This window comes from Pituophis catenifer, unplaced genomic scaffold (assembly GCF_029215685.1).
Source record: "Pituophis catenifer annectens isolate HBS135680 unplaced genomic scaffold, rPitCat1.0.hap2 SCAF_2, whole genome shotgun sequence".
Taxonomy (NCBI): domain Eukaryota; kingdom Metazoa; phylum Chordata; class Lepidosauria; order Squamata; family Colubridae; genus Pituophis; species Pituophis catenifer.
This window is the reverse complement of record NW_027256882.1, coordinates 279,176,153-279,194,594: the sequence shown is the minus strand read 5'-3', so window position 1 is coordinate 279,194,594 and position 18,442 is coordinate 279,176,153. Positions and strand designations below refer to the sequence as shown.

General features: G+C 39.7%; 1 protein-coding gene across 4 annotated transcripts in view; it reads left to right on the top strand.

The window, feature by feature from the left end:
- NEDD4L (NEDD4 like E3 ubiquitin protein ligase) overlaps nucleotides 1-18,442 on the top strand; it is a 143,964-nt gene that overhangs the window by 90,586 nt on the left and 34,936 nt on the right. For 2 of the 4 annotated variants that reach the window (XM_070938921.1, XM_070938919.1), the window contains 6 exons: nucleotides 5,034-5,165; nucleotides 6,455-6,574; nucleotides 9,988-10,188; nucleotides 12,189-12,266; nucleotides 16,415-16,469; nucleotides 16,560-16,616. In XM_070938921.1, the coding sequence (XP_070795022.1) occupies nucleotides 5,034-5,165; nucleotides 6,455-6,574; nucleotides 9,988-10,188; nucleotides 12,189-12,266; nucleotides 16,415-16,469; nucleotides 16,560-16,616 (643 nt within the window). The remainder of the gene's footprint in view (nucleotides 1-5,033; nucleotides 5,166-6,454; nucleotides 6,575-9,987; nucleotides 10,189-12,188; nucleotides 12,267-16,414; nucleotides 16,470-16,559; nucleotides 16,617-18,442) is intronic. The other 2 variants (XM_070938922.1, XM_070938920.1) reach the window with 1 other exon arrangement.

Here is an 18,442-nt window from a genome sequence, read left to right as displayed (position 1 = left end):
GAAGAAAAAAAATGAAGCTTCTTGGTTGATAAGTGAAACATCTTCAAGGAAAAACAAAGAAAGTCCAGTTGCCTTTTGAAAAAGCATCTTTGGGACAACCATGACCTGGAGGACTCTGAGAATCTCCGTAGACACATTTTCATACCTTGGTAATGAAATAAATTGCATATTCCCACCATTCTCCCAGCTTGAGTATCTTCTGTAGTTGTTCGGCTACTTCAGCCAACACTCCTGCTACAGAAACATTCTCAGTATCTAATTAGATATTTCCCATGGCATTACTTCTGATAGCCAGTTCTCTTCTCTTCCTCCATCTGTGGCATTTTGAAAGTTTATTAAAACATTGCTTCCCAGCTTCTTTTATACCGAAGGAGAAATAGCTGAAAGGCAAAGAATCGTCTATGTGTGCATACATGCAGAAAAATTAGAGGTGGAGTAGAACTTACCCCTCACAAGCTGTAGATTACCTAATGAGCAAGTAATTATCCCATCTCTGACTTTCACATAGTGGAAATGCACCTGTGTGAGTTTTTCTTATTTGAATCAAGCAGAGACTATAGCCGTGATGGTGAACCTATGGCATGCGTGCCACAGGTGGCATGCAGAGCTATATTAGTGGGCACGCCAGCTCAACTCTGGGGCGCATGCGCCCACTGGCCAGCTGATTTTCGGGCCTTCTGGGCCCACCAGAAGTAGGGAAACAGGCTGTTTCCTGCCTCTGGAGGGGGGTGGGGAAGGCCCGTTTTTCTTTCTTACCTGGCTCCAGATCCTCTCTGTGTATCTGGGAAGGGTGAAAACAGCCTTTCCCACTCCCTTGGAGGCCCTACGGAGGCTGAAAGGGCCCATTTCCCGACTCCCGGTGGGACAGGAAGTGACGTTTTTTCCAGTCCCCAGCCTCCAGAGACTCCTAGAGAGGCTCCTAGAGATTCCTAGAGAGGCTTCTAGATACTCCTAGAGAGGTTCTGGAGGCTGGGGACAGCAAAAAATGTCACTTCCTGTCCCACCGAGAGTTGGGAAATGGGCCCTTTCAGCCTCCGTAGGGCCTCCAAGGGAGTGGGAAAGACTGTTTTCTCCCTTCCCAGATACACAGAGAGGATCTGGAACCAGGTAAGAAAGAAAAACGGGCCTACCAGGCCATCATGTGCCAGGAGCGGGGATGGGTGGGGGTGGGGTGGGGTGGGGTTGCGTGCGCATGCGCGTGGGCACCTGTGCGTGTGACCCTCCCCCGCCCCCCCCCTCTCCTGGCACGCGATGGCAAAAAGGTTAGCCATCACTGGACTATAGCAAAGTAGGAATGGCTAATTGCAACCAAACATGAATGTCAATTTGTAGACAACAGAAAGGGGCAGAAAATTCTTTAAACAAGTTTTGAAGAAATATACTTGGCTTATACCAATGAAGTCGCACAGAGCATTTAAAGGAAGTGGTTTGCAACATGTATTAGCACAAACCTTTGAATTATTAAACCAACCGTGTTTTGGTACAACTGCCCGGTGTGAGTTGTTTGAACGTATCGTGCATTCACACACCTCCTTCAGCTCTTCTAGGGGGACCAGCAACAAAGTGAAGCATGCACATACATGTGAAGGCAAATATGAACTCCTTTCAAAGTAACCATAAGAGCCTTGCCAAAAAAAAAAAAGAAGAAGAAGCTTTAATTATTTGAAGAGAGATGCTTCATTTGTGCTGGCAGGTTTTGCAAACCAGCTACTTTAAGTGTTTTGCACCGCCCTGTTTCCCAGACTCAAAAAAAATAAATCAGATTATTGCAAAAATCCAACAGGCATTCACCAGTAAGACACAAACAACTAATAAAAGCAATCAGAACTAACTGCAATTGTTTTCAGTGGCTGTTCTTCGAGAATAGAGACGCCAAGAAAACAGGGAGCCAGTATTCTCATTGTCTATATTTATTTATCAATTGGAGGATAAAGGAGGAGTAACGATAATAGAAAGAATCGGGAAAGATGTCTTGTTATTAAAAAGTAGTTTTTACTCTTGGTGTCACATGGGTTGGGGGGGGAACATGAAAGGGCTCTCATTTGAATAGCAAATAATTTATTTTATTCCAAACAGACATTGTTTCTCTTCTGTACTAATCACTTTATTGAGGTTTCATCAACATTTTAAAGTACAGATTTTGAAATGTCAAACTAGACAATTTCCCTGCATTGAATATTTTTCACTTTGACCCTTCTGTGCATTGATATATGACGCAGTAGGATGAATCAATTATGGATCAATTTACAGTGGTTTCCCTAGCTATCAGCTATCAGAGAAGACCATCTGATGGGGGGAGGTTTACCTGCACAAAAAGAAGGTTCTAAATCTACCAAATTTAATGTTACAATCTGAGGTAAAAAAAAATGTGAATCAAGTTGAGGGAGAAATAGAAAACAATCAGGAATAATCACTATCACATTTTGGTACTTTTTTCTTTTCTTTTAAAAGGTTCAGGCTACGTTGGAATATTCCCAGTTAAATGGTTTAGTAATTTCCTGCCGAATCTAAAGGAGGGAAGGGAAGGGAAGGGAAGGGAAGGGAAGGGAAGGGAAGGGAAGGGAAGGAAGGAAGGAAGGAAGGAAGGAAGGAAGGAAGGAAGGAAGGAAGGAAGGAAGGAAGGAAGGAAGGAAATACTTTTAAAGTTGTAATATCAAGTTCCACTGTTGGTTTTTTCTTTTTAAAGAAGTGTTTTATTTATTTGATTTATTTACCATCTATCTCATCACGATTTCATAATCTAGAACAGGGGTTTCAAACTCACCTCGTCACGTGACGTATCGGGACTTTTTCCCCCTTCGCTAAACCGGGCATGGGCGTGGCCAGCGCGTGACGCATCTGGCCCACAGGCCACGAGTTCGACAGCCCTGATCTTAGAAGAACAATAATATGATATTTCATACTATGCGAGCAGCATGCAGTCACATGCATTTTCCTCAACAATGGTGGACGAATTTGTATTTCTTAACACCTCCTATTCCTAACCCACTATTGCTGGAGAATAGTCATGGGCTAGGCAACAATGGATATGATACACCCACAAAGCTTTCAGCACTGAACATCCTGCTTTGAGACAGAAGAAAGAATTCTAGAGCATCCTGAGGCCTCATCCCAACAATATCCCAACAATATTTTTCCATTTGCAAAAAATTAGATAAAATTAGGGGGATTTTCAAGTCAGGGGAGTCACTTTTGTAACAAAAGCCTATGCATAAAAATGAAATGCCACCTGAGAATAAAGTTTGTTTGGCTTTCAAACTGATTTAACACACTCTGGCAATGTTCTATTAATATACTGTACTTGAGGTCGCTGAGTAACCCATTTTCCTAGGTTTTTTTTTTCATCTCAGACTTATGCAGTGATCCTTTTTCTCATTTTAAAAGAATCCCATGTTTTAACAAACCAGGGAATATTTCTCCTTAGCTACTTTTTTAAAAAGATCTTTTAAAAATGTTTGCTTTCATTCTAGCAAATGTGTATCGGTGCATCATTATGTAAAAAACAGTAATTTTTGTTCGTTTCATGTATGGGAAATTATTTCAAGGTGTCATTCTTTCCATATAAAGATTGCAAGTTTTAATAATCATGGCCTGCTATTATTTTATAGCAGTGACTCTTTGAATCAGAAAACAATAGAAAATCAGATTCTCAAAATTGCAAAGTAATGTTTAACATTGAAGGAAGGAAGGGGAATATTTTTTAATAACATTTTGGAATCTACACAAGTAACCATGTTTTTAAGCTTGTCATTAAAACCACAAGCATTATTTGGTATGGTTAAAGATTGTTCAACTTCAATCAAAAGTTTCCTTTGCTTCATTAACTTCTAAAAAAACCCCATGTATGTGTGCATACATGCACATGAAGTCATTAAATATGTACCCATCTTAGTGTATATAAATATAGAGCTCCTAGCATGCATGTACGGATGTATATTTATATGGTTTATTAGCAATAGCAGGTAGACTTATATACCACTTTGTAGTGCTTTAAAGCCCTCTCTAAGCAGTTTACAGTCAGCCTATTGATCCCAACAATCTGGGTCCTCATTTTGCTGACTTCAGAAGGATGGAAGGCTGAGTCAACCTTGAGCCTGGTGAGACTCAAACTGCCAAACTGCAGGCAGCTAGCAGTCAGCATAAGTAGCCTGCAGTACTGCACTCTAACCACTGCGCCACCACAGCTCTTATTGTTCTTGTGATGGCACATTGCATTGTATATCTTATTTGTCAATATTAAGAATGGCAGCTCTCAATCTTCCAGTTATTTTGGGGTTCATTGTGCAAATCGGGGCAAGACGTTGCAATATGAGAAACCTAGATTCCAAGGTTGATCATTACAGGACAATTCTTCCTAATGGAAGTCACATTTAAATCATATTTAATGACATCAAAATGCTCAAAGGGGATGCAGCCATTAGCAGGAAGTTTGAAAGAAAAATGTTCAAAGCATTGGAAATTTCTAATTTAATATATTAAACAATATAATGAGCCTGTCGGTTTAGTAATGAACTGATGTCTTTGAAATGAAGACTACACAGCTTGTGACCTAGCCAAAGTCACTTAACAATAAACCACTAGGGACCATTTTTTCTGATTGGGACCGTTTTAGTGAAGCAAATGAAGTCAGTTTTTCATCGTTTAAAATATAAAAGCTTTTCTAACTGTCTTTGTTCTCAGTCCTCCTAGTACTTGTGCACTGATTATGTCTAGGCTTTTTATATTCTTCTACTCCTTTGATTGTCTACCTTTATTGAACAGATCTCATTTTCAGCAAGGATAAAATGGCGATTACCTCTGTCAAACTGGACAGCATTTATAGCCTCTGTGAATCCCAGTGCCTTGCTATCTACTTGTGAATGTGCTAACCTTGCTTTTGTGATTAGAACTGAATCTTTATTTTTCTGAAAGTGACCCTTTTACGGAAGGGTTCTGCCAACACATATCTTCTCAGTTGTTCTGTTGCAATTACTGATTGTAAGAATGACTCACTGCCACAAAGTTAACACTATGGTAATTTCTTGCATAAACAGCCATCAGTGGCCTATGTTCATACTACACCGGGCTTACCTTCAGGCTGGGAAGAGAGGAAAGATGCTAAGGGACGTACTTATTATGTCAATCATAACAATCGCACTACAACTTGGACTCGGCCTGTCATGCAGGTAGGAACTTCTTCTCCTCCAGCAAAGCAGTGAGATCTTGATAATCATTTGCAGTTCTTTCAGATTCCAGATGAAAACTATGGGGGAGGACAGGTTCTGATGAAATAATTATCTCTCAGTGAAAAGAGACATGCATTAGCCATGGCAGAATCCGCTATGGCACAGGGCCAGTGCCAGATCTCATGTACATTAAACCTTGGCAGATTTGCAGCATAACACAAGCCCACCCTTAACATCCACACTATTGATAGGAGGGAAGTGAGCGATGCAAGACCATGTTTTGATTTACAACCAGATGATTAAAAGCAGCTCTCTCTTTCTCTGCTCACTTCCATGAAGCTTTAGTTGTCAGCTTGCAGTGAGTGAAATTGCAATTTCCTGGGGCTATAACATTGTTAATTGCAATTAACAAACTGGAGCTAGCTCCAAGCTGCACTTCTTCCCTCCCTGGAGTTAACTCGCTCCTTAATTACAGTTTAGCAGCATTAAACATGAGATCAAATTAAACAGAATTTTCTAATAAATCTCCATTCTAAAGCAGTCCTTTTCAAACCTCGATTTTAAATTACTAATTCTTGCATTTCCATAGCTACCTGTGATTGATACCCTTGAACCTCTTAAGTCAAGAAATAAAAATGTAAATGATTTATCCAGGAACATGGAAAGGCACATAGACAATAATTTAGAATCCTAGAAATAGAGCAGAGGTGTCAAACTCGCGGTCCACAAGGCGGATGCATCATGCACTGGCCACACCCACCACAGTCTAGCGAAGGGGGGGAAAGTCATGATACATCACGTGATGATGATGTGACGGCGTGACTTTAACCCCTGAAATAGAGGAAACTGCTAGAAGGAGATTACCTAAACAAGTTGGCATGTTCACCAATTAAGGGAACTTCTAGATAACCGTATATAACTGGAGTTTTTTTTCCAAATTTTGATTAATAGACAAAAGACTGGTTCAAGCACATGGTTATGAATGGCTTTCTAAATAGAAGCCTCTGTGGGGCATGGAGAAGACAACAGTCTTTCATACCATCTGAGAAAAAACTCATTCAAAAATGCCAGTAAAATAACTATATTGGGATGCATATGGAAGATAGTTCCAATTATAGTATGTTTCCTCATTGAAATGCCCACCACTGGAATGCTTTACTGAAAGCGGGAATGAGTAAGGAATGTTAATCATGATTTATTGATTTCAGACATCCTTTATTATACCATAGTTTAGTTTTTGGTAAAGGAAGTCGTAACTTGTAGCTAACTTGTGTTTGCCTCTAATATAGCTTGCTGAAGATGGTGCTTCTGGGTCAACATCAAACAGTAACAACCATCTAAGCGAGCCTCAGATAAGACGGCCTCGTAGCCTCAGTACTCCCACAGTTACACTATCTGCTCCGCTTGAGGTGAGAAGTTCTCTTCCCCAAACCAGGCTTGTTTGCCTCTTGGGTTTTCATCCTTCCCATCTGATTAATTCTCCTCACCATTTCTGTTCTCCAGCCAGCTTTTATAATGTCTCTTTTGTACCTCAGTCATATTTGTGCCTGTCTTTATTTTGTAAGATTACACTTGCTTGTTCTGATTACTTTTCCACATTTAACAATTTAAGATAGGATTGCTTTTCCACCTGATTATCTCCCTTCACCCTTAATACATTCATCTTCCAATAGGTAATGTGCTCCTTCGAGTATTCCTTCGCATCTTGTATGCTCATTGTATTAGAAATGTTCTACACATTTTGTGCCTTGTGTGTATATTTCAGTTTCGAACATCATGTTTCACATTTGATGTTTTTTACTTTCAATATTGTTTTCATTTGTTTTGACAAGCTAGCTTGATTTCTAATAGCTGTATGATGCAATTCCTGTGGAGTAGTGTCCTTCCTGAGGTTAGCATGGCCCCAGTCCTGATGTGCTTTCATAAAGCTGTAAAAACCTGACACTTCCAACATGCCCTTGGTAGAGTATAACAATTGACTTTGGTCCTTCTTTTAATTTGAAGTTTTTTCATCGTATGCTGTAAAATGTCCAGAATCACTTTGTGATTGAGATGGCATGCAAGTTGATTAGTTGGTTTATCGATTGATAAATCCATCCATCCATCTCAGAAGTTATTAAACTGTTTAGTTCTCTTCTCTGAGCTTCCCACTCTCTTCCCTAACTAGCATTAGTTGCAGTTCCCACCTGATGGTGGTTGGGTACTGGAGATAGTTCTTGACTTACAACTACAGTTGCAACCAGAATTTCCACTGCTAAGCGTCTTCACAGAGTCACACCCAATTTTACGTCCATTTTGACATGGTTGTTCAACAAATCACACAGTTGTTAAACAAATAGCAATAGTACTTAGACTTACATACCGCTTTACAGTGCTTTACAGCCCTCTTTAAGCAGTTTGCATTTTGCCCCCAACAATTTGGGTCCTCATTTTACCGATCTCGGAAGGATGGAAGGCTGAGTCAACCTTGGGCCTGGTGAGATTTGAACTGCCAAATTCAGGCAGCTGGCAGTCAGCAGAAGTAGCCTGCAGTACTGCACTCTAACCACTGCGCCACCGTGGCTCAAAGCAAAGCTGGCTTCCCCCATACACTTTGCTTGTCAGAAGCCAGCTGGAAAGGTCACAAATGACTCTGGGATACTGTAACTGGCAGTTGCCAGATGCCCAAATTTTGATAATATGACCATGGGGATGCTGTAACACTTATAAGTGTGAGGATTGGTTGTAAATCACTTTTTTCAGTGCCGTTGTAACTTCAAATGGACAGTTCTAAGTTAAGAACTACCTGGGCATGTCTAACCTAGGAGGGATAACATGGCCGGATGAGAGAGACAAAAATGTCTTTGTTTTAGAAAAATCGTGGATCCCACCCCCTTCTGTAAGGCAGATGAGCTTATCACTTCTTTACTATCTTGTTTGCAACAAAAAGGGACTCTTCAAACTGGAAAGATGGTATTAAAGAGGCAAATACATTTCAACATAAGTATATTTGAAGAGATGCATATAGAAAGTGAGGGGAATCCAAATTTCATGTGATGGAAATTGAGCTGGTGGTGACCAACAGTGGAGTACTTGGCAGGTCTCAGTTATACACTTAAAAGTGTGATGGGAATCATTGGTAAAGGGATAAAAAAAAATGAAATACTTTTATAAACATAGGATGCAACCAGTGGTGAAATCCAAATTTTTTTACGGCCGGTTCTGTGGGCGTGGTGTAGCTTGGTGGGTGTGGCTTGGTGAGTGTGGCAGGGGAAGGATACTGCAAAATCCCCATTCTCTCCCCACTCTTGGGGGACGGATATTGCAAAATCTCCATTCCCACCCCACTCTGAGGCCAGCCAGAGTTGGTATTTGCCGGTTCTCTGAACTACTCAAAATTTCTGCTACCGGTTCTCCAAACTGCTCAAAATTTCCGCTACCTGTTCTCAGAACCTGTCAGAATATACTGGATTTCACCCCTGGGTGCAACTGTAGACTCGGAATATTGTATGCAGGAATGTTTATCAACCTCAAAGAAGATACAGGTATTCCTTGCTTAACTATGCTAATTGGGAGTGAAATTGTTGTTGTTAAGTGAAGAACTTGTTAGGCAAAACATCACATGACCATACCGCTTAGTGATGGCATTTCCAATAGTCCCAGCTGTGGTCATTAGGCAAGGACCTCGGGCTTCTCCTACCCTGCTGTGCTATCCTTGGCTTCAGTTTCCCCACCCGCTTAATTCCCCCTCATCTCTGCCCTCCACTCTGTTGTTGCTGCCACAACCTACCTCTGCTAACCTCCTCCATCTTCTTCCTCCCACTGCTGATGAGGTATCCTGAGCTGAGACAGCTGCTGACTCTTAGAAAGGGAAAATGCGGCCTCCCAAATGGCTAGCAGCTGCCCAAATGGTTACCACAAAGAAGAGGGGGGTCAAACTATTCTCCAAAGTACCTGAAAGCAGGACAGGAGGCAATGGATGGACACTAATCAAGGAGAGAACCAACCTAGAGCTAAAGAGAACATTTCCTGATAGTTAGAACAATTAATCAGTGGAATGACTTGCCTCCAGAGGTTGTGGGTGCTCGAACACTTGGCTTAAGGTTGTGGAAATTGAGCTGGTGGTCACCAGCAGTGGAGTACTTGGCAGGACTCAGTTATACATTTATACATAAGATGTTGTTTAGAGTTGTGGAGCCTCATGGTGTCAAAAGCCCTTGCAAAAAGTCAGCCGGGGCAGCAAAGGTAGGAAGCAGCAGCAGAGTGCAGGGTAGCCAAACAGGCAGAGACGGGAGGGAGATAGGTGGGTGGTGGTGTATTAAAGGACATGCTATGGTCATTAATATGGGTGAGCTGCCAAGTGCCTGAGTTTTGATCATGTATCTGCAGGGGCTGCTGCAGTGGCCATAACTTTGAAGGTTGGTCATAACTTTCATTCCGTGCCATTGTGACTTTGAACAGCCACTGAACGAATGGTCGTTAAATGAGGTCTACCTGCATTGTAAAATAAGAAAGCTACGAAACAGGGCAACCAAATATCCAAGCGCCTGAGACTTCATCTTTCTTAAAAGACTGTTACCAACTTAAATCCCATGGATTCCATACCCAACGTTCTTAATTGGTACGGTGCTAAATTGGTATGAATGGGAAATTTTTCAAATAATGTTCTAATAATTTAGGAAATTTCATCGCCTTCAGTGGAAAATTGAAGGTGTATCATTTCCAGGCATTGTAATGGTGGAATCGTTTTAATTTTTGATCTGAGTAGGTTGTGGTACTCATTGTCCTTCATACTGCACTTCATACTTCATACTGCTGACTTTAACATCTCTTTCTTCTTTAGGGACTTCTCAAGGATTCTCCTGTGCGAAGAGCCGTGAAGGACACCCTTTCTAATCCACAGTCTCCTCAACCATCTCCATATAATTCTCCAAAACCACAGCATAAATTGACACAAAGTTTCTTACCGCCTGGCTGGGAGATGCGAATAGCACCCAATGGCAGACCCTTTTTCATTGATCACAACACCAAGACCACAACATGGGTAAATTGAACTTTCACTTCTTGGGTGTGTAGAAGCGGGTGATAGGAGAAGGGAGAAATACTACTTTCGCATCATTGTTAAGCAGAGGTCAACCAAAAGGACCCAAATTGTGGGTCCACACAATTATTAGGTAAAGGTAAGGGTTCCCCTCACACATATGTGCTAGTCGTTCCCGATTCTAGGGGGCGGTGCTCATCTCCGTTTCAAAGCCGAAGAGCCAGCGCTGTCCAAAGACGTCTCCGTGGTCATGTGGCCGGCATGACTAAATGCCAAAGGCGCACAGACCGCCAAAGGTGGTCCCTATTTTTCTACTTGCATTTTTTACGTGCTTTTGAACTGCTAGGTTGGCAAAAGCTGGGACAAGTAACGGGAGCTCACCCTGTTATGCGGCACTAGGGATTCGAACCGCTGAACTGCCGACCTTTCAATCGACAAGCTCAGCATCTTAGCCACTGAGCCACCGCATCCCATACAATTATTAGACAACTTATTTCTTTTAAAAATGTAACTTCTTTTAAGTGAAGACTGGAGAGAGGATGGTTGGTCACAATTTTTTTTACAATTTGCCAGTTTTTGTTTTCTGGTAATAAGTTTCAACAGTGTTTTTTCCTGTTATGGATTCAGTTTACAATACTTTAAACGTTTCCCATTGTTCCCCAAATCATGATTTGCTGGATTATATGTCATAAAGTCATTCTCTCTTGACAATCATGTAGACAGACTTTCTCTATGATAGTCTGGCCCTAATCTGGTCCTTCAGTTTTCCCACAGTTCACTTATTGCTACTGTAACTGAGTTTATCCACCTTGCATCTGGTCATTCTCTTCTTCTCTTTCCTTCCCAAAATCATACTCTGGCAAAAATATTCAGTTTTTCATCATTTCCAAAAGCAAATAAAGATTACATCATAATACATAACATTTTGGGGTAATATAAAAGAGAAGCAAATGCTCTGTATGTTTCCTTGTCTTAAGAAACATACAGGACAATCTGAGATTTTTCATTTTAACTCCTTTGTGGCTATTCACATCCCTGTAGAATAAGGAACCATGAGATGAGTCAGTTAACTATTAAAGAAGTACCAGAGTATCTAGTAATGCCTCAGGCAGGACTAGAACTCACAGTCTCCTGATTTCTAGCCAGGAACTTTAATCACTAGACCAAATTGGCTCTCTTACACGTCTAATATTTAGATGTGGCTGCATGAGATCAGAATAATTTGATTCTACTCATTGCTGTAGAAGTCTCTTTCCTTAGAGTTTTGTCAGGATCATAGCCAAGGCATAATGCAGTGCTTCTCGGTCCAGGTTTTTTGCAGATATAGGAGCAAAAGAAACAGTTTGTTATACAATCTTCTAGTAAATGAAATCATCTCTAACCTAATTTACTGAAAAAGTAACTATATCACGGTCTCTTGAAAATGGCTACATAACTTGCTTGCATTAATGTGCAAAAGAGGTAATGTTAAATGTTTTGCCACAAAAAAAAATTATACTTTCTGAAATCTAAGTGGGAAGGAGGGAGGGAGGGAGGGAGGAAGTTCAGTATCATATACAACGCTATAGAGCACTGCACACCAGAACAACTGGACACAAGAATAGTTTTTTCCCGAACGCCATCACTCTGCTAAACAAATAATTCCCTCAACACTGTCAAACTGTTTACTAAGTCTGCACTACTATTAATCTTCTCATCGTTCCCATCACCCATCTCCTCCCACTTATGACTGTATGACTGTAACTTTGTTGTTGGTATCCTTACGATTTATATTGATATTGTTTCCTGATTGTTTATTTGTACCCTATGACTATCATTAAGTGTTGTACCTTATGATTCTTGATGAACGTATCTTTTCTTTTATGTACACTGAGAGCATATGCACCAAGACAAATTCCTTGTGTGTCCAATCACACTTGGCCAATAAAAATTCTATTCTATTCTATTAATAAAGATATAACTTCAGTAAGGATATCCTTACAACAGTTTGCTTATCACTTCAGGAAGATCCCCGACTGAAATTTCCAGTTCACTTGCGGTCAAAAGCGGCTTTAAACCCAAATGACTTGGGCCCCCTTCCTGTAAGTATCCACACTGAACTTTTTGAAATAGACAACATTTTGCATGTTGCAAATATAGTTGGGCAACCTTTCCTTACCTGGGTGCACTTCACAGAATTGTTGAGTTATACCTATCTGGAAAGAACTCCAGTTAGGACAGAGAAAGAGAGGTGTGTGTGTGTGTCTGTGTGTCTGTGTGTAATTTCAATAATTATGGCAGTAGTCTGATTTGTTTGCAGCACTAAAAGCTTCACTGTGAACAGATAGGTTCCCCTGAGCTTTCTCTGCCCTACAACATGGCAAAGTACCCATAAAGCAAAAGTTATAAACTGCAGGTCCTGCATTTATGGAGGTTACTTCTCAAACAAAAGCATTTGTTTGAGTAGTAGCCATCATAACCATCAAAACACCATTAAAAGGATGTAATTGGAAGGAACAACGCTACTTGCGGTGTGAGAAGTTGGCTGTTTTCATAACATAGACAGCAGATTGCTTTTAAATGTCTGCTTCCATTTTCTCTGTTTTATTGATCTTTGCAAACTCAGCCGATTATTTGGTTGGCTTCGTTTGCAATTTTAGCTTTCATCCCTCTCTCTGAGAGGAAGATGTTTTGCAAGATTACACTTAGAGGCAAAAATGCTCCCATTTTACTTTCTTTTCGGAAGAAAGAATAGGACACTTGTTATTTTCAGTGGTCAGGATTCTCCCCTTCACAATTTGTTTGCCTCTTGAAGATAAACCACAGTTTTATCACAGCTAGACATCTATACATTTTAAGACTTTTAAAAAGAACCGATAAACAAGTTAGTTTAATGTAGCTCAAAGCAGTGTTCCCAACCTTGGCTTCTTTAAGATGTATAGACTTCGGCTCCCAGAATTCCCCAGCCAGCATATTTGCTGGGGAATTCTGGGAGACAAAGTCCACACATCTTAAAATTGTCAAGTTTGAGAAACACTGAGTTAAGCAAGTAACTCAAATCAATTTGATCTGAACTTAGTGAGATTAGTTTAAGTAAAGACATCTACTGAGTAACAGTATTTATTCTATTATTTGTGTCTTAAAAATAGAATTGTGCCTCACGGAAAAAAAAAGTCTCAATATTGCAAGCATGTTCTCTCAATCCAACATCAGTAACTGTTACAATATACTATTGAAAACTTCTCATCCAGAATTTATAACACTTTTCCAAGATTGAAAACAACTGTCTGTTCTTATAAGACCAGGATAGCCTGCTTCAAAAAGACTGTCCGTGTTTCTCTTGGCAAGCACATCAGTTTCTGAAGGCATATAAAATTTTTCTCTTGGATCCTGAGTGCTGTATCCACATCACTTACGGACAGCTGTGTCCTTTCTAGAATTAAAGCTGGAGTCTAGCATTACTTCATTTGACATATTGACCCTTTGCCCATTAAATGCACTCTAAAAAATAAAGCTGCAAATAATGAAGTAGGATTTAAAAACAGAAGCAAGGATATATATTACAATAAAACCAATAAATAGAACAGATAACATGCAGATCTTCACTGCCACTTAAGAGCAGGGAAGATGAGCTGGTCTGAATGTTCTTGAGAAAAAGTTCCTTATGGGTTAAACTATGCTAATTGAGATCAGAAAACCAATCATTAAGCAATGCAGGACTGTAGTTAAGTCAAAAAGCCATGTGATTGTCTGTTTAGTGATAGCAGTTCTGGTTACACATGTTGTTAAACAAGAATCATATCTTCCAACTTCCTGCCAGCTTCCCCATTGATTTTGCCTATGGGAAGCCAGCAGGGAAGGTCATAATTTACATGACCATAGTATAGTGTGATGACCCATAGTATAAGGCCCATTTTTAATTATCACTCCTTCAGGGTTGTCTTAAGTTCAGACAGTTGTTGGATGAGTGAACATTAAATGAAGAATACCTATAATTGGAATTTGTTACAGAAAAAGCCACATCTTCTGTATTCAAGGACCCACTTCTCTTCGTGGAGGCATATACAGTAAGGGTTCCGAGGGATCATCGTAAAACATAGCTAAATTCTTATGCCATCCATGGTTCCTATGTACAATAGCAATAGCAGTTAGACTTATATACCGCTTCATAGTGCTTTTACAGCCCTCTCTAAGCAGTTTACAGAGTCAGCCTATTGCCCCCAACAATCTGTGTTCCCATTTAACCCACCTCGGAAGGATGGAAGGCTGAGTCAACCTTGAGCCTGGTGTGATTTCAACTGCTGAGCTGCAGCTGGCAGTCAGCTGAAGTAGCCTGCAGTACTGCACTCTAACCACTGTGCCACCTCACCACAATATAAGGCTTATTATATACTTTACCCCATTTTAAGATTTAGTTGTGAGTTCCATTAAATTCATTTGGGTACTGGGATAACATAAAAAGAAGAGTGAACAGTAGAAATCTGAACAAAGACTGTCTATCTGGGACAGTGGTTGTCCCAGATTTTAGTCAGAGGTCTTCTCCAGCCCTACCTAGAGATATTAGGAAAGGCTTCCATAATTAGAGAAGAAATTGGAAGGCCTGATTCTGTTGTTAAAGATTTGTTTCTCAAAACCAGGAAATAACTACTAATAATAATTCAGTCAAGCCATATTTAATATGTGTTTTCAAAACCTGGGCTTCTGCATTATTATGTTAATTCTCTAATACTCAATTTTTTCATTATCAGACTTTCGACAATATAATGAATCTCTAGAACATCTGAATTCACTTTTTAACGATTGGCTAAAGCAAGAGAAATACGGTTTACAAATTAAGATACTAAAGTGTGTCTCTTCTATTGTAAACCTAAGAATATCCACATTCATCTTTTTGAGAACGGAATAAAAATTCCTTTCCCTGTCTTGCACACCCAGTAAAGCCATGGTTCTTTTGCTATTTTAACATTACCTGCTTTATTATCTCTGTATTTAACCCTACATTTCTCATTTGTAAGAACAGATTAATGTCCTTACCATGTTGTTCTTATGAATGTAAATACTCAAGATTATATGCAAAACGTTCCTTTAGTTGCAATTACAACTAGAAAAAATCTCCTTTCTTTAAGTAAATGCCTTCTCTCACTTGGCAAGCCTTTGCAGGGCCCCCAAAAGCTCTATTTTTAAGGGCTTTTTTGTCTACCTTCCTGTAATTTGGGCTGTTTAAAAAAATACTGACAGCATACCAGCAGCATCTCCTTGCTGCATTCTGAGGAATGAACAAAAGGTAGTTCTTTTCTTTCTTTCTTTCTTTTTTGTTCAGATTTTTCTCCTCTGTCTACAAAAGTTTTAATTCACAGGAAAAAAACTTCTTTTTTTCCTTCCTTAACTGTGGAGAGTAAAAATGGTTTAACTCTCTGCTTAAGGCCAGTGCAGAAGCTGCCAGCCATCTCTTGCTGCTCCTTCTTACAAAAAACACAGTGGGAAGGAACACAATCCTAGTATGTCATATCCTCGTTAGAGAATGGAAAAGGAGTAGTTTATTCCATGGTATTTTCTATGGGAGGTTTTTTTTTTTTTAGTTCCTGCAATATTATTGTTGCTGGTATTTTTTAAAGATGTAGAGCAGGGGTGTCAAACTCAAGATCCAGGGGGCGGATTCGGTGCACGGGGTACTTAGATCTGGCCACCCTGGAAACAATGAAGGACCGGCCTGCAATGCTTCTGCCAGCAAAAACAGGCTCCCGAGCTCCGTTTTCGGCTGCCACAGCCTCCTGCAAACCTCTGCCAGTAAAAACGGAGCTCGGGAGGGCTGCAACATCTGCAAGAAAACAACCAAGCTCAGAGAGACCAAGGACCCCTCATTTCAACCCTGAGTTACAAATATTCTCCCTTATAGACAAGATTCAGTGGCACCCTAAGTCAGGGGATTGATTAATAAACCATTGGCTACAGCAGTCTGTTTACTGGAAGAAACAAATCCCCGTAGAATTCTTTGGAATCAGTTTCCTTCTTATTCAATATCAGATGACAGCATTTCCCCCAAAAATTTGACTTTGCTAGGCACAGATTAGGTCATATTGGTGAATTCCACGATTTCAATTTTAAGTATATATAATGCATGAAACATTCTTTGAACTGTAAGGGAGAATAAATGAAGCTATATGCCTGTTTAGAAGTGTTTGAACATAATAATGCTGCAATAAATATTAATTCTGCTTCTGATGTTGTTTTTGTTGTTCTTCAATTACAGCCTGGTTGGGAGGAAAGGATTCATTTGGATGGAAGAACATTTTATATAGATCATAGTAAGTAGGCATGCAGGCTCTACAAGCGAATAGATGAAGGGAGGTAATCTTTATTGAAGTGAAAGCTTTGTAATTTTACTCTTCATTTAGGAAGCCAGGTGTTGCTATGTGGCGAGATTCATACCCGAGACTTAGTGCCCTCTTACGGTATTGTACAATTCACCAAAAGCTTGCTTTAATTGGCTCATCAAGCTTTGTCCCTATTTGATCTTGTGAAGCATTAACATTTCTTCTTTGTGGTTGTTTTTGTTGAATTTTTTTGGATTTTCTTTTCTTTCTCTTTGATGTTGTGGATGGATCCCATGGCTTATATGCACTTATTAATAAATGGAAGCACACTTTAGGAATAGAAAATAAGATGAGAAAAAAAATGAATAATGTAGCCGTGAGTCTGAATATCACACAAGTAGTAGAAGAAATTTTTGCTAGAATCTTTCCCCTCACAAATTAATTAAAGTAGGTCTTGGGGCAACACCAGTTCTGACCTTATTTTCTATTTGTGGCATGTTAGTTTGCACCCACCCTGTTAATCTATCCACCCTGTTAATCTATCCACTTTTGTTCCTTGAAGTCCTAGTCTAAATGGCGTTTCATTGTAGATATGTCCTATTACAGCACTTCTGAACAAGTGTGTGGATCTTTGTTGTGTTTTGATTTTCAAGTGGCAACAGAAATAATAATTGTTCTTCAACTGGGAATGTTTGTGATTTTTTTTAAAAAAAAAATTCATAAATGCAAATTAATTGCTCAACAAGTCCTTGAGCAAAAATACGGAAAGGAAAACAGCTGTATGAAACTTGAAAAATTAACCTTTTAAAATTATTGCATCAGTGTTTTAATCTCTGTTGTCTTTGAATATCCATCAATTAACAATGGTACTTAGTTGCATAATGTTAAGTTAATTTATTTATAAAGAATGCCTGGATAAAGTAGCTTCTGAATCTTGAAAATGCATGAATAAGGTTTTAAGTAAAATCATATCCTTTAAAATAAAAATAAAAATGGGATCAACATTTAGAACCAGATTAAGCTCTTCCTAGAATTGTTATAGAATTAACCAAGAAATGCCTAAGTGCTAAATGACCAGTTCTGTTTTTTATTACGTTTGGAAGACAGAAATGATAGTAATTAGGTTCTTTTTGCCTTTTCTAAATAGTTCCCTCTTAAATAGTTCTGCTTCCTCAGATGTCTGTCACCTTTATTAAAAATTTTCAGTGATACTGAAGTTAGGTGCCTTGTATATTAAGCGTTTCTTTTCTGTCATCATCAGTTGTTTTGTGGCAGCAATAGCAATATGTATTTTTTCTGCTGCCATAAAGACTTTAGAGTAAAATCAGGCATAACTCAGTGAATCTCAGCTCTGTTTGGAATTAAAAGTGTCTTAAAACCAGCTTGGTTGAATCACTGCAGCCTTGCAATCATATATATATCTTGCCTTGCTTGGTGCATCTTTTTCTCGTGTACAATAAGACTGATGGCCGTGCCAGTTCACTGCTGATTTGGACTTTATTTTATTTTAATGACGTTATTTTATGAATCACATTCCATAAAATAACATATAAACACACCATATAGATAAAACCTGGAGGTTTACAGTAATAACAGTATGAGAAAGCATTATAAATACGGTAATGAAAATGTAAGGGACGCGGTGACTCAGTGGCTATGACGCTGAGCTTGTTTATCGAAAGGTCGGCAGTTCAGCAGTTTGAATCCCTAGTGCCACATAACGGGGTGAGCTCCCTTTACTGGTCCCAGCTTCTGCCAATCTAGCAGTTCGAAAGCATGTAAAAAATGCAAGTAGAAAAATAGGGACCACCTCTGGAGGGAAGGTAACAGTGTTCCGTGTGCCTTTGGTGTTTAGTCATGCCGGCCACATGACCACGGAGATGTCTTCGGATAGCGCTGGCTCTTCGGCTTTGAAATGGAGATGAGCACCGCCCCCTAGAGTCAGGAACGACTAGCACATACGT